We start from the raw sequence: 15,249 nt of genomic DNA on the forward strand, positions 1-15,249 counted from the left end.
CGAATGACTAGGGAAAGAGTAGGACCAGTCAAGGACAGGGATGGGAAATTGTGTGTGGAGTCTGAAGAGATAGGCGAGATACTAAATGAATATTTTTCGTCAGTATTCACTCAGGAAAAAGATAATGTTGTGGAGGAGAATGCTGAGCCCCAGGCTAATAGAATAGATGGCATTGAGGTACGTAGGGAAGAGGTGTTGGCAATTCTGGACAGGCTGAAAATAGATAGGTCCCCGGGACCTGATGGGATTTATCCTAGGATTCTCTGGGAGGCCAGGGAAGAGATTGCTGGACCTTTGGCTTTGATTTTTATGTCATCATTGGCTACAGGAATAGTGCCAGAGGACGGGAGGACAGCAAATGTGGTCCCTTTGTTCAAAAAGGGGAGCAGAGACAACCCCGGCAACTATAGACCGGTGAGCCTCACGTCTGTAGTGGGTAAAGTCTTGGAGGGGATTATAAGAGACAAGATTTATAATCATCTAGATAGGAATAATATGATCAGGGATAGTCAGCATGGCTTTGTGAAGGGTAGGTCATGCCTCACAAACCTTATTGAGTTCTTTGAGAAGGTGACTGAACAGGTAGATGAGGGTAGAGCAGTTGATGTGGTGTATATGGATTTCAGCAAAGCGTTTGATAAGGTGCCCCACGGTAGGCTATTGCAGAAAATACGGAGGCTGGGGATTGAGGGTGATTTAGAGATGTGGATCAGAAATTGGCTAGCTGAAAGGCGGCAGAGGGTGGTGGTTGATGGGAAATGTTCAGAATGGAGTACAGTCACAAGTGGAGTACCACAAGGATCTGTTCTGGGGCCGTTGCTGTTTGTCATTTTTATCAATGACCTAGAGGAAGGTGCAGAAGGGTGGGTGAGTAAATTTGCAGACGATACTAAAGTCGGTGGTGTTGTTGATAGTGTGGAAGGATGTAGCAGGTTACAGAGGGATATAGATAAGCTGCAGAGCTGGGCTGAGAGGTGGCAAATGGAGTTTAATGTAGAGAAGTGTGAGGTGATTCACTTTGGAATGAATAACAGGAATGCGGAATATTTGGCTAATGGTAAAGTTCTTGAAAGTGTGGATGAGCAGAGGGATCTAGGTGTCCATGTACATAGATCCCTGAAAGTTGCCACCCAGGTTGATAGGGTTGTGAAGAAGGCCTATGGAGTGTTGGCCTTTATTGGTAGAGGGATTGAGTTCCGGAGTCAGGAGGTCATGTTGCAGCTGTACAGAACTCTGGTAGGGCCGCATTTGGAGTATTGCGTACAGTTCTGGTCACCGCATTATAGGAAGGACGTGGAGGCTTTAGAGCGGGTGCAGAGGAGATTTACCAGGATGTTGCCTGGTATGGAGGGAAAATCTTATGAGGAAAGGCTGATGGACTTGAGGTTGTTTTCGTTGGAGAGAAGAAGGTTAAGAGGAGACTTAATAGAGGCATACAAAATGATCAGGGGGTTGGATAGGGTGGACAGTGAGAGCCTTCTCCCGCGGATGGAAATGGCTGGCACGAGGGGACATAACTTTAAACTGAGGGGTAATAGATATAGGACAGAGGTCAGAGGTAGGTTCTTTACGCAAAGAGTAGTGAGGCCGTGGAATGCCCTACCTGCTACAGTAGTGAACTCGCCAACATTGAGGGCATTTAAAAGTTTATTGGATAAACATATGGATGATAATGGCATAGTGTAGGTTAGATGGCTTTTGTTTCGGTGCAACATCGTGGGCCGAAGGGCCTGTACTGCGCTGTATCGTTCTATGTTCTATGTTCTATACTGACTCACTCCAACGTACAGAGAGCAGAGTATGGAGAAGATACTGACCCACTCCTCCAACAATAAGAAGTTTGCCCAGAAACAGAAGGAAATCCGTGACTTTGTCCAAAACGAGCACCCTATCAGAAAACAGAGTTACTCGATAATCAGACACAGCCAAATCTCCGCCAGCTCATACGCGCGGACCGGCAGACACACACGCGCACGCGCAGCCAGACACACGCGCGCGCGCAGCCAGACACACGCGCGCGCGCAGCCAGACACACGCGCGCGCGCGCACAGCCACACGCGCGCACAGCCACACACGCGCGCACAGCCACACACGCGCGCACAGCCACACACGCGCGCACAGCCACACACGCGCGCACAGCCACACACGCGCGCACAGCCACACACGCGCGCACAGCCACACGCGCGCACAGCCACACGCGCGCACAGCCACACGCGCGCACAGCCACACTCACCGAATAATATTCCTCATTAGTAAGAAGAATGCATCCCGTGCTGAGGTACAGAAGCTTTTCCCATAAATTGCAATCTGAAGGAACAAAACAGCAATTAGAATGTTGTTAACTCATTGGCCATTTACTTCCATTTTCAGCCCCTCTTCGTCACATTGACGCTCGTGGTTGATGGGTTCTCTTGATTATCTCATGCAAGTGGTCACTTGGGCAGCACGGTGGCGCAGTGGTTAGCACTGCAGCCTCACGGCCCCGAGGTCCCAGGTTCGATCCCGGCTCTGGGTCACTGTTCGTGTGGAGTTTGCACATTCTCCCCGTCTTTGCGCGGGTTTCGCCCCCACAACCCAAAGATGAGCAGGGTAGGTGGATTGGCCACGCTAAATTGCCCCTTTATTGGAAAAAATGAATTGGGTACTCTAAATTTTTTATTTTTTTTTGAAATTCAAGTGGTCACTTTGAGCAGAGACCGCCAGTATTTATTTTAAATTTTGAGTACCTAATTCATTTTTTCCAGTTCAGCGTGGCCAATCCACCTACCCTGCACATCTTTGGGTCGTGGGGGTTGTGTTCTCACGTGTAATGGTGGTACCCATGTCGATGATCTGGCACGTCTTGCAGAGATTGCCATGGCAGGGTTGTGTGGTGTCGTGGTCACCAGTGTTCTCCCAGTGAGACAGAGAGAAGACAGAGCCAGGAGTGAGACACAGCTAACAGTGAGTTTGGGAATTTGAATCGAGGTGGGAATTGAATTGAATTGAATCAGTAAGGCAGCTCCTTTTAAATTTCAGGAGTTTAAGTTAATTTAAATTAAGCTAGTATTGTGCAGTGGGGGTTCACAAGGGCTGCCCCACCCACTCACATAACTGGTTGGCAGTTAAGTGTCAGTCACTTTAATCTACTTTGATTTGAAAGCAGGTGGGGGAGGGGAGTCAATTCAGGACAGTTTAAAAAGAGCCACTTGTAAACTCACTCCCAGTGAGTTCTCCCAGTGAGCCAGAGAAGACAGAGCCAGGAGTGAGACACAGCTAACAGTGAGTTTGGGAATTTGAATCGAGGTGGGAATTCAAAGCTGGGTGGGGAGGAAGTGCTTTTTATCCCTGGTAAGTAGTGTTTCTGTTTTTCTGTTTCTTTTCATTGGCATATTTATTTATTTTTTCTTTGTTTTTTTTTTGTTGAAATTGTAGTTGTTGAAGTTAACTGAAGGTTTAAGACATGGCAGGAGATCTCAGACCCGTGTCATGCCCCTCGTGTGCGATGTGGGAGCTCAGGGACACGTCCACTGTCCCTGGCTCCTTCACGTGCAAGAAGTGTGTCCAGTTGCAGCTCCTGTTAGACCGCTTGACGGCTCTGGAGCTGCGGATGGACTCACTTTGGAGCATCCGCGATGCTGAGGACGTCGTGGATAGCACGTTTAGCGAGTTGGTCACACCACAGGTGAAAGGTACGGAGGGAGATAGTAAATGGGTGACCAAAAGACAGAGCAAGAGTAGGAAGGCAGTGCAGGTGTCCTCTGCGGTCATCTCCCTGCAAAACAGATATACCGCTTTGGATACTGTTGAGAGAGATGGCTCACCAGGGGAAGGCAGCAGCAGCCAGGTTCATGGCACCGTGGCTGGCTCTGCTGCGCAGCTGGGCAGGAAGAAGAATGGCAGGGCTATAGTGATAGGGGACTCAATTGTAAGGGGAATAGACAGGCGGTTCTGCGGACGCAATCGAGACTCCAGGATGGTATGTTGCCTCCCTGGTGCAAGGGTCAAGGATGTCTCGGAGCGGCTGCAGGACATTCTGGGGGGGGGGGGGGGAGGGTGAACAGCCAGCTGTCGTGGTGCACATAGGCACCAACGATATAGGTAAAAAACGGGACGAGGTCCTACAAGCTGAATTTAGGGAGCTAGGAGTTAAACTAAAAAGTAGGACCTCAAAGGTAGTAATCTCAGGATTGCTACCAGTGCCACGAGCTAGTCAGAGTAGGAATGTCAGGATAGAGAGGATGAATACGTGGCTCGAGAGATGGTGCAAGAGGGAGGGATTCAAATACCTGGGTCATTGGAACCGGTTCTGGGGGAGGTGGGACCAGTACAAACCGGACGGTCTGCACCTGGGCAGGACTGGAACCGATGTCCTAGGGGGGGTGTTTGCTAGAGCTGTTGGGGAGAGTTTAAACTAATGTGGCAGGGGGATGGGAACCGATGCAGGAAGTTGGAAGGTAGTAAAACAGGGACAGAAGTAAAAGGCAGTAAGGGGGAAAGTGTAAGGCAGAGAAGCCATAGTCAAAAATCAAAAAGGGCGACAGTACAAGGTACAGTGACTGAGGGGAGCTCAGTGAATAGGACCAGGAATACTAAAAGAAATAAAACGGGAAGTGAAAACATTAATGGTAAGTGACGCGGCAGGTTGTTACAGGAAGATATGGGTTCGACGACAAGGATATTTAGGAGAAAGGTTAAGAGGAAATATAACTTAGGAGAGGTTACTGATCGAGGTGTTAAGATTCAGAACAGAGGTAAAAAAGCCAACAGAAGTGTACTTTACCTGAATGCTCGTAGTATTCGGAATAAGGTAAATGAGTTGATGGCGCAAATCATCGTGAATGACTATGATTTAGTGGCCATTACTGAAACATGGCTAAAGGATGGTCACGACTGGGAGTTAAATATCCAAGGGTATCAAACTTTTCGGAAGGACAGAGTGGATGGTAAGGGAGGTGGTGTAGCTCTGTTATTTGAGGATGACATCCGGGCAACAGTAAGGGATGACATCGGTGCTATGGAGGATAAGGTTGAATCCATTTGGGTGGAAATCAGGAATAGTAAGGCGAAAAGGTCACTGATAGGAGTAATCTATAGGCCACCAAATAGTAACATTATGGTGGGGCAGGCAATAAACAAAGAAATAACAGATGCATGTAGAAATGGTACAGCAGTTATCATGGGGGATTTTAATCTACATGTTGATTGGTTTAACCAGGTCGGTCAAGGCAGCCTTGAGGAGGAGTTTATAGAATGTATCCGCGATAGTTTCCTAGAACAGTATGTAATGGAACCTACGAGGGAACAAGCGGTCCTAGATCTGGTCCTGTGTAATGAGACAGGATTGATTCAGGATCTCATAGTTAGGGATCCTCTCGGAAGGAGCGATCATAATATGGTGGAATTTAAAATACAGATGGAGGGTGAGAAGGTAAAATCAAGCACTAGTGTTTTGTGCTTAAACAAAGGAGATTACAATAGGATGAGAGAAGAACTAGCTAAGGTAGACTGGGAGCAAAGACTTTATGGTGAAACAGTTGAGGAACAGTGGAGAACCTTCCAAGTGATTTTTCACAGTGCTCAGCAAATGTTTATTCCAACAAAAAGGAAGGACGGTAAACCGAGGGAAAATCGACCGTGGATATCTAAGGAAATAAGGGAGAGTATCAAATTGAAGGAAAAAACATACAAAGTAGCAAAGTTTATTTGGAGGCTAGAGGACTGGGAAATCTTTAGGGGGCAACAGAAAGCTACTAAAAAAGCTATAAAGGAGAGTAAGATAGATTATGAGAGTAAACTTGCTCAGAATATAAAAACAGATAGTAAAAGTTTCTACAAATACATAAAACAAAAAAGAGTGGCTAAGGTAAAGATTGGTCCTTTAGAGGATGAGAAGGGAGATTTGATAATGGGAGATGATGAAATGGTTGAGGAACTGAACAGGTTTTTTGGGTCGGTCTTCACAGTGGAAGACACAAATAACATGCCAGTGACTGATGGAAATGAGGCTATGACAGGTGAGGACCTTGAGAGGATTGTTATCACCAAGGAGGTATTGATGGGCAAGCTAATGGGGCTAAAGGTAGACAAGTCTCCTGGACCTGATGGAATGCACCCCAGAGTGCTAAAAGAGATGGCTAGGGAAATTGCAAATGCACTAGTGATAATTTACCAAAATTCACTCGACTCTGGGGTGGTCCCGGCGGATTGGAAATTAGCAAACGTGACACCATTGTTTAAAAAAGGAGGTAGGCAGAAAGCGGGTAATTATAGGCCAGTGAGCTTAACTTCGGTAGTAGGGAAGATGCTGGAATCTATCATCAAGGAAGAAATAGCGAGGCATCTGGATAGAAATTGTCCCACTGGACAGACACAGCATGGGTTCATAAAGGGCAGGTCGTGCCTAACTAATTTAGTGGAATTTTCTGAGGACATTAACAGTGCGGTAGATCACGGGGAGCCAATGGATGTGGTATATCTGGATTTCCAGAAAGCCTTTGACAAGGTGCCACACAAAAGGTTGTTGCATAAGATAAAGATGCATGGCATTAAGGGGAAAGTAGTAGCATGGATTGAGGATTGGTTAATTAATAGAAAGCAAAGAGTGGGGATTAATGGGTGTTTCTCTGGTTGGTAATCAGTAGCTAGTGGTGTCCCTCAGGGATCAGTGTTGGGCCCACAACTGTTCACAATTTACATAGATGATTTGGAGTTGGGGACCAAGGGCAATGTGTCCAAGTTTGCAGACGACACTAAGATAAGTGGTAAAGCAAAAAGTGCAGAGGATACTGGAAGTCTGCAGAGGGATTTGGGTAGGCTAAGTGAATGGGCTAGGGTCTGGCAGATGGAATACAATGTTGACAAACGTGAGGTTATCCATTTTGGTAGGAACAACAGCAAAAGGGATTATTATTTAAATGATAAAATATTAAAACATGCTGCTGTGCAGAGAGACCTGGGTGTGCTAGTGCATGAGTCGCAAAAAGTTGGTTTTCAGGTGCAACAGGTGATTAAGAAGGCAAATGGAATTTTGTCCTTCATTGCTAGAGGGATGGAGTTTAAGACTAGGGAGGTTCTGCTGCAATTGTATAAGGTGTTAGTGAGGCCATACCTGGAGTATTGTGTTCAGTTTTGGTCTCCTTACTTGAGAAAGGACGTACTGGCACTGGAGGGTGTGCAGAGGAGATTCACTAGGTTAATCCCAGAGCTGAAGGGGTTGGATTACGAGGAGAGGTTAAGTGACTGGGACTGTACTCGTTGGAATTTAGAAGGATGAGGGGGGATCTTATAGAAACATATAAGATTATGAAGGGAATAGATGGGATAGATGCGGGCAGGTTGTTTCCACTGGCGGGTGAAAGCAGAACTAGGGGGCATAGCCTCAAAATAAGGGGAAGTAGATTTAGGACTGAGTTTAGGAGGAACTTCTTCACCCAAAGAGTTGTGAATCTATGGAATTCCTTGCCCAATGAAGCAGTAGAGGCTCCTTCATTAAATGTTTTTAAGATAAAGATAGATAGTTTTTTGAAGAATAAAGGGATTAAGGGTTATGGTGTTCGGGCCGGAAAGTGGAGCTGAGTCCACAAAAGATCAGCCATGATCTCATTGAATGGTGGAGCAGGCTCGAGGGGCCAGATGGCCTACTCCTGTTCCTAGTTCTTATGTTCTGAAGACTGGGTAGTTTGCTGCAAACAATGGTTTGTTTGAGGTTGCGCGGTTGTTTGAAGGCAAGTAGTGAGGGTGTGGGGATGACCTTGGCAAGATGTTCATCGTCATCAATGACGTGTTGAAGGCTGTGAAGAAGATGACGTAGTTTCTCCGCTCCGGGGAAGTACTGGACGACGAAGGGTATTCTGTCGGTTGTGTCCCATGTTTGTCTTCTGAGGAGGTCGGTGCGGTTTTTCGCTGTGGCGCATTGGAACTGTCGATCGATGAGTCGAGTGCCATATCCCGTTCGTACGAGGGCATCTTTCAACGTCTGTAGGTGTCTCGTTACGCTCCTCCTCGTCTGAGCAGATCCTGTGTATACGGAGAGCTTGTCCATAGGGGATGGCTTCTTTAATGTGTTTAGGGTGGAAGCTGGAGAAGTGGAGCATCGTGAGGTTATCCGTGGGTTTGCGGTAAAGCGAAGTGCTGAGGTGACCGTCCTTGATGGAGACGAGTGTGTCCAAGAATGCAACTGATTTTGGAGAGTAGTCCATGGTGAGTCTGATGGTTGGATGGAACTTATTAATGTTCATCGTGTAGTCGTTTCAGTGATTCTTCGCCGTGGGTCCAAAGGAAAAAAATGTCATCGATGTATCTGGTATATAACGTCGGTTGAAGGTCCTGTGCGGTGAGTAGGTCCTGTTCAAACTTGTGCATGAAGATGTTGGTGTATTGGGGTGCGAATTTGGTCCCCATGGCTGTTCCATGTGTCTGGATGAAGAACTTGTTGTCGAAGGTGAAGACGTTGTGATCCAGAATCATCGTGCCAGATCATCGACATGGGTACCACTATTACACGTGAGAACACCACCCACCAGGTACGCGGTACATACTCGTGCGACTCGGCCAACTTCATACGCTGCAGGAAAGGATGTCCTGAAGAGTGGTACATTGGCGAGACCATGCAGACGCTGCGACAACGAATGAATGGACATCGCGCAACAATCACCAGGTAGGAATGTTCCCTTCCAGTCGGGGAACACTTCAGCAGTCAAGGGCATTCAGCCTCTGATCTCCGGGTAAACGTTCTCCAAGGCGGCCTTCAGGACGCGCGACAACGCAGAATCGCCGAGCAGAAACTTATAGCCAAGTTCCGCACACGAGTGCGGCCTCAACCGGGACCTGGGATTCATGTCGCATTACATTCATCCCCCACCATCTGGCCTGCGAAATCCTACCAACTGTCCTGGCTTGACACAATTCACACCTCTTTAACCTGGGGTTACCCCATCTCTGGATCTGTAAAGATTTAATCACCTGCTAATGGTCGCATTCCAAGCATTGTCTGGCATCTTTGAATTTGTCTATATATTTGTTTCTGGAACAGACCTCTTCATTCACCTGAGGAAGGAGCAGCGCTCCGAAAGCTAGTGACATCGAAACAAACCTGTTGGACTTTAACCTGGTGTTGTAAGACTTCGTACTGTGCTATAGGAATGCCAGCAGCCAGTTTGTGCACAGCAAGCTCCCACAAATAGCATTGTGAAAAAAAAACAGCTCATCGGTTTTGATTGTTTTAACATGGACGGAGAGAGAGCGAGACAGAGAGAGAAAGAAAGAGAGACAGAGAGAGAGAGACAGAGGGAGAGACAGAGGGAGAGAGAGAGAGAGAGTCAGAGAGAGAGACACACACAGACAGACAGAGAGAGACAGAGAGAGAGAGAGACAGAGAGAGACAGAGACAGAGGGAGAGAGTGAGAGAGAAAGAGAGAGACACACAGACAGATAGAGAGACAGAGAGAGAGAGAGACATACAGAGAGAGAGCGACAGAGAGAGAGACAGAGAGAGACACACACAAACAGAGAAAGAGACACGCACAGAGAGACAGAGGGAGAGACAGAGGGAGAGAGAGAGAGAGAGTCAGAGAGAGAGACACACACAGACAGACAGAGAGAGAGAGAGACAGAGACAGAGGGAGAGAGTGAGAGAGAAAGAGAGAGACACACAGACAGATAGAGAGACAGAGAGAGAGAGAGACACACACAAAGAGAGAGACACACAGAGAGACAACAGAGAGAGAGCGACAGAGAGAGAGACAGAGAGAGACACACACAAACAGAGAAAGAGACACGCACAGAGAGACAGAGAGAGAGACAGAGAGAGAGACAGAGACAGAGAGAGAGACAGAGAGAGAGATAGGAGAGAGAGAGAGAGACAGACAGACACAGAGAGAGAGAGAGAGAGAGACAGACAGACAGACAGAGGTACCCTCAATAACGACGCTTAGAGTGTAAACATTAAAGAAGGAAGGAAGTAGCAGGTTACAGAGGGATATAGATAAGCTGCAGTGCTGGGCTGAGAGGTGGCAAATGGAGTTTAATGTAGAGAAGTGTGAGGTGATTCACTTTGGAAGGAAAAACAGGAATGTGGAATATTTGGCTAATGGAAAAGTTCTTGAAAGTGTGGATGAGCAGAGGGATCTAGGTGTCCATGTACATAGATCCTTGAAAGTTTCCACCCAGGTTGATAGGGTGGTGAAGAAGGCCTATGGAGTGTTAGCCTTTATTGGTAGAGGGATTGAGTTCCGGAGTCAGGAGGTCATGTTGCAGCTGTACAGAACTCTGGTAGGGCCGCATTTGGAGTATTGCGTACAGTTCTGGTCACCGCATTATAGGAAGGACGTGGAGGCTTTGGAGCGGGTGCAGAGGAGATTTACCAGGATGTTGCCTGGTATGGAGGGAAAATCTTATGAGGAAAGGCTGATGGACTTGAGGTTGTTTTCGTTGGAGAGAAGAAGGTTAAGAGGAGACTTAATAGAGGCATACAAAATGATCAGAGGGTTAGATAGGGTGGACAGTGAGAGCCTTCTCCCGCGGATGGAAATGGCTAGCACGAGGGGACATAGCCTTAAACTGAGGGGTAATAGATATAGGACAGAGGTCAGAGGTAGGTTCTTTACGCAAAGAGTAGTGAGGCCGTGGAATGCCCTACCTGCTACAGTAGTGAACTCGCCAACATTGAGGGCATTTAAAAGTTTATTGGATAAACATATGGATGATAATGGTATAGTGTAGGTTAGATGGCTTTTGTTTCGGTGCAACATCGTGGGCCGAAGGGCCTGTACTGCGCTGTATTGTTCTATGTTCTATGTTCTATGTAGAAGGCTTTAATAAACTAAGAACTAGACTAGTGCCGAGACGTGTGCTAACAGCTGCACTGCCCACAAGGCGGCCCCTTATATACGTCTCCCAAATGGGCGGAGCCAGAGGCGGAGTTCCCCAGGGTTCCAAGCCCGGTCTTGAAGGGGACATCACCGTAGACGATGACAAGGGTACAGTGTTACAGTAACCGTTCATCACATTCACCCCCTGTTTAAAAAAAGAGAGTCCGGCGGGGCTGATGTGCCATCATAAATCCATCCGTCTTGATGGCCAGATCGTCCTCATCGACCTTCTCAGTTCGGGCGGTGGTGCCGCGGACACGGACGTCCTGGTTGAGGGTACGTCCGGGAGCACGGCGGTCGGAGCTTCGGTCCGTGTTGGGGCAGGGGAACAGGGCGCAGGGAGAATAGGCGGGACCGGGGGTAGCGGTGCCTGCGCTGGCGGGGTGTGTAAAGGGGGGGCACTAGGGGGAGCGCGCGGTAGGTGTTCACCAACGGGGGGTGGGGCCGGGAGGGGGTGTGTTGTCGGGTGTGCCTGGTCCTGCAAGGGAGCAGCTCGGGAAGGGGCATCTGTAGTGGGGGATCCAGCGGGTGCCAGATCCCGGAAGGAAACCGTATCTTGCCTTCCGTCGGGGTACTCGACGTAGGCGTAACTGGGGTTGGCGAGGCGTAATCGGACCTTTTCGACCAGGGTGTCCGTTTTATGGCTCCTCGCGTGCCTCCGGAGAAGAACAGGTCCCGGAGCCGTCAGCCAAGTTGGAAGCGAGACCCCGGAGGTAGACTTCCTGGGGAAGACAAACAATCGGTTGTGAGGGATCTCATTCGTGGCCGTGCAGAGGAGCGACCTAATGGAGTGTAGGGCATCGGGCAGGACCTCCTGCCAGCGGGTAGTTGGGAGATTTCTCGACCGTAGGGCCAGAAGGACAGACTTCCACACTGTCGCATTCTCCCTCTCCGCTTGCCCGTTTCCCCGTGGGTTATAACTGGTCGTTCTGCTCGAGGCAGTGCCTTTGCTGAGCAGATACTTACGCAGTTCATCGCTCATGAACGATGTACCCCGGTCGTTGTGGATATGAGCGGGGAAACCGAACAGAGTGAAGATGCTGTGCAGTGCCTTAATCAAAGTGGCTGAGGTCATGTCGGGGCAGGGAATGGCGAATGGGAAACGGGAGAACTCATCGATAACGGTGAGTAAATAGGCATTAGGATTGGTGCACGGGAGGGGCCCCTGGAAGTCCATACTCAAGACGCTCAAAGGGCCCCGAGGCCTTCATGAGCCGAACCTTGTCTGGCCGGTAGAAGTGCGGTTTGCACTCCGCACAGATCTGGCGGGCCCTGATCATGGCCTTGACCTCCTTGGTTGAGTAAGGTAGGTTGCGGGACTTGATGAAATGGACGAGCCGGGTAACCCCCGGGTGGCAGAGCTCATTGTGGATGGCTTGCAGGCGGTCCTCCTGCGCGTTGGCGCATGTGCCGCGGGACAGGGCATCTGGGGGCTCGTCGAGCTCCCCTGGACGGTACTTGATATCGTACGTGTAGGTGGAGAGTTCGATCCTCCACCTCAAAATTTTATCGTTTTTTATTTTGCCCCGTTGCGTGTTATCGAACATATAGGCGACCGACCGTTGGTCGGTGACGAGGGTAAACCTCCTACCGGCTAGGTAGTGTCTCCAGCACCGCACAGCCTCCACAATGGCTTGTGCCTCCTTCTCGACTGCAGAGTGTCGAACCTCGGAGGCGGTGAGGGTTCGGGAGAAGAACGCTACTGGTCTGCCTGCCTGATTGAGGGTAGCAGCCAGGGCGATGTCTGATGCATCGCTCTCTACCTGGAAGGGGATGGTTTCGTCCACCGCGCACATAGCGGCCTTGACGATATCGGCCTTGATGCGGTTGAAGGCCAATTGAGCCTCAGCCAAGAGGGGAAAAGTGGTGGTCTTTAGGAGTGGGCGGGCTTTGTCCGCATGCTTGGGGACCCACTGGGCGTAGTAGGAGAAGAGCCCCAAGCACCGTTTGAGGGCCTTGAGGCTGCGGGGGAGGGGGGAGTTCCTTAAGCGGGCACATGCGGTCAGGGTCGGGACCTAGGACCCCGTTTTCCACGACATAGCCGAGGATGGCTAGCCGGGTTGTGTGGAAAACGCATTTGCCCTCGTTATAGGTCAGGTTAAGGGCTCGGGCGGTCTGGAGGAACTTTTTGAGGTTAGCGTCATGGTCCCGCTGGTCATGGCCGCAGATGGTGACATTGTCCAAGTACGGATATGTAGCCCGCAAACCGTACTGGTCCACCATTTGATCCATCGCCCTTTGAAAGACGGAGACCCCATTTGTGACGCCGAAGGGGAACCTGAGGAAGTGGAAGAGCCGGCCGGCTGCTTCGAAGGCAGTATAGGGGCGGTCTTTTGGTCGGATGGGGAGCTGGTGGTAGGCGGATTTGAGGTCGACCGTGGAAAATACTCGGTATTGGGCGATCCGATTTACCATTTCCGTGATGCGAGGAAGGGGGTACGCCTCAAGCTGCGTGAATCGGTTTATGGTCTGGCTATAATCCACGACCGTCCGTTTCTTATCCCCGGACCGGACTACCACCAATTGTGCTCTGCAAGGGCTGTTGCTAGCCTCGATGACCCCCTCTCCCAGTAAACGCTGGACCTCTGACTTGATAAAAGTCATATCTTGGGCACTGTAGCGCCGACTCCTGGTGGCGACTGGCTTACAGTCGGGAGTGAGCTTCGCGAATAACGAGGGGGGTACGACTTTCAGTGTCGCAAGGCAGCATACCGTGAGGGGGGCAAGGGTCCGCCGAACTTCAGTGTCAGGCTTCGGTGGCTGCACTGGAAATCCAGTCCGAGCAGCAGGGGGGGGCACAGAGGTAGGGAAGGATATTAAATTTGAAACGGGTGTACTTGGCGCCCTGGATCGAGAGATCCACGATACAGTACCCCTTGATTTGTACCGAGTGGGACCCGGATGCGAGGGCTATGGTTTGGGACGCGGGATGGGTGCGCAGGGAGCAGCGCCTTACCGTTTCTGCATGGATAAAGCTCTCCGTGCTCCCGGAGTCGAAGAGGTATGCAGTGTCGCGCCCGTTGACCTGGACCTGCATCATAGAGTTCTGCAGGTGTTTTGGCCGAGTTTGGTCGAGGGTGATCGCTCCCACTCGCGGGTAGTCGGAGTCCTCAGCCGAGTCGGACTCGTAAAATGGCCGCCACCGGCTGCGCGTGTCGGGTCGAGAAGATGGCTGCCGACAGGCTGGCCGCCCCCATGATTCGCACGAGGCTGATGACATGTCAGAAGGGGCCGTGTCGAGTCGGTGCGCAGCCGCATTGCGAGGCCTACGGGCCTGAGAGCCTGATTTTCGGGCTGGCTGTTCTTTGTTCTTCTGGCCCCTGGGTCTGGCCAGGGCAGACCCTCACAAAATGCCCCTTCTTCCCGCAGTCGCTGCAGATCGCGGAGCGGGCTGGGCAGCGTGGGCGTGGGTGCTGGCCCTGCCCGCAGAAGTAGCACGGTGTGCCCCCATGATGAGTGGGTCGCCGCGTGGCACAGGCCCGTAATATGGCTGTGTCTGAGGAAGTCCGGCGGGGGGCTCGCAGAGTCTGCGGGGTACGTACCCAAGTTATGTCGGGCCACCTCCAGCGAGGAGGGGAGCGTTAGCGTGTCCTGGAGGTCTTTTGCCCCGTTTTCGAGCAGCCGCTGCCGGATGTAGGTCGAGCGGATGCCGGACACGAAAGCGTCTCTGATGTGCAGGTTCATATGGACTTCCCCAGTCACATCCTGATGGTCACAGTCCCTGGCAAGCGCGGTGAGTTTCTCGACAAATTCGTCTAGTGATTCCCCCGAGCGCTGCGGGCAGGTAGAGAGCAGATGCCTGGCGTGCACGTCGTTGATAGGTTTGACGAACCGCTTGCGGAGTAACTCAACCGCCTCTTCACAAGTCGCCGCCTTTTCGAGCGTGGCGGAGATTCTGTGACTCACCCGGGCGTGGAGTAGACGCAGCTTGCGCGGCCCCAGGATAGGAGTCTCTGAGGAGTCCAGGTAAGCCTCGAAGCATCGGAGCCAGTATTAAAAAATTTCCTTTGCCTCCAGTGTCCGTGCTTCTGGGTTGAGCTTCTCTGGTTTTAGGCCTGCGTCCATCCTGATGCAGTTTAGTTTATCAAATTGTGGTACCCTCAATAACGACGCTTAGAGTGTAAACAGTAAAGAAGGCTTTAATAAACTAAGAACTAGACTAGTGCCGAGACGTGTGCGAACAGCGGCACTGCCCACAAGGCGGCCCCTTATATACGGCTCTCAGATGGCCAGATGCGGAGTTCCCCAGGGTTCCAAGCCCGCTCTTGAAGGGGACATCACCTTACATGATGACAAGGGTACAGTGTTACAGTAACCGTTCATCACACAGACAAAGAGAGCGAGAGAGGCACACAGACAGACAGAGAGAGAGAGAGAGACAGAGACAGAGAGAGACAGA

The 15,249-nt window shown here is 50.4% G+C and overlaps 1 protein-coding gene across 1 annotated transcript in view; it reads right to left on the bottom strand.

Annotated features, from left to right (window-relative positions):
- The window catches only part of slc44a2 (solute carrier family 44 member 2 (CTL2 blood group)), a 143,583-nt gene that overhangs the window by 16,329 nt on the left and 112,005 nt on the right, over nucleotides 1-15,249 (bottom strand). The window contains exons 18-19 of the mRNA XM_072490763.1: nucleotides 2,234-2,307; nucleotides 1,818-1,888 (exon numbers count right to left, since the gene is read on the bottom strand). Coding sequence (XP_072346864.1) covers nucleotides 1,818-1,888; nucleotides 2,234-2,307 — 145 coding nt within the window. The remainder of the gene's footprint in view (nucleotides 1-1,817; nucleotides 1,889-2,233; nucleotides 2,308-15,249) is intronic.

The sequence above is a fragment of the Scyliorhinus torazame genome, chromosome 27 (assembly GCF_047496885.1).
Source record: "Scyliorhinus torazame isolate Kashiwa2021f chromosome 27, sScyTor2.1, whole genome shotgun sequence".
Taxonomy (NCBI): Eukaryota; Metazoa; Chordata; class Chondrichthyes; order Carcharhiniformes; family Scyliorhinidae; genus Scyliorhinus; species Scyliorhinus torazame.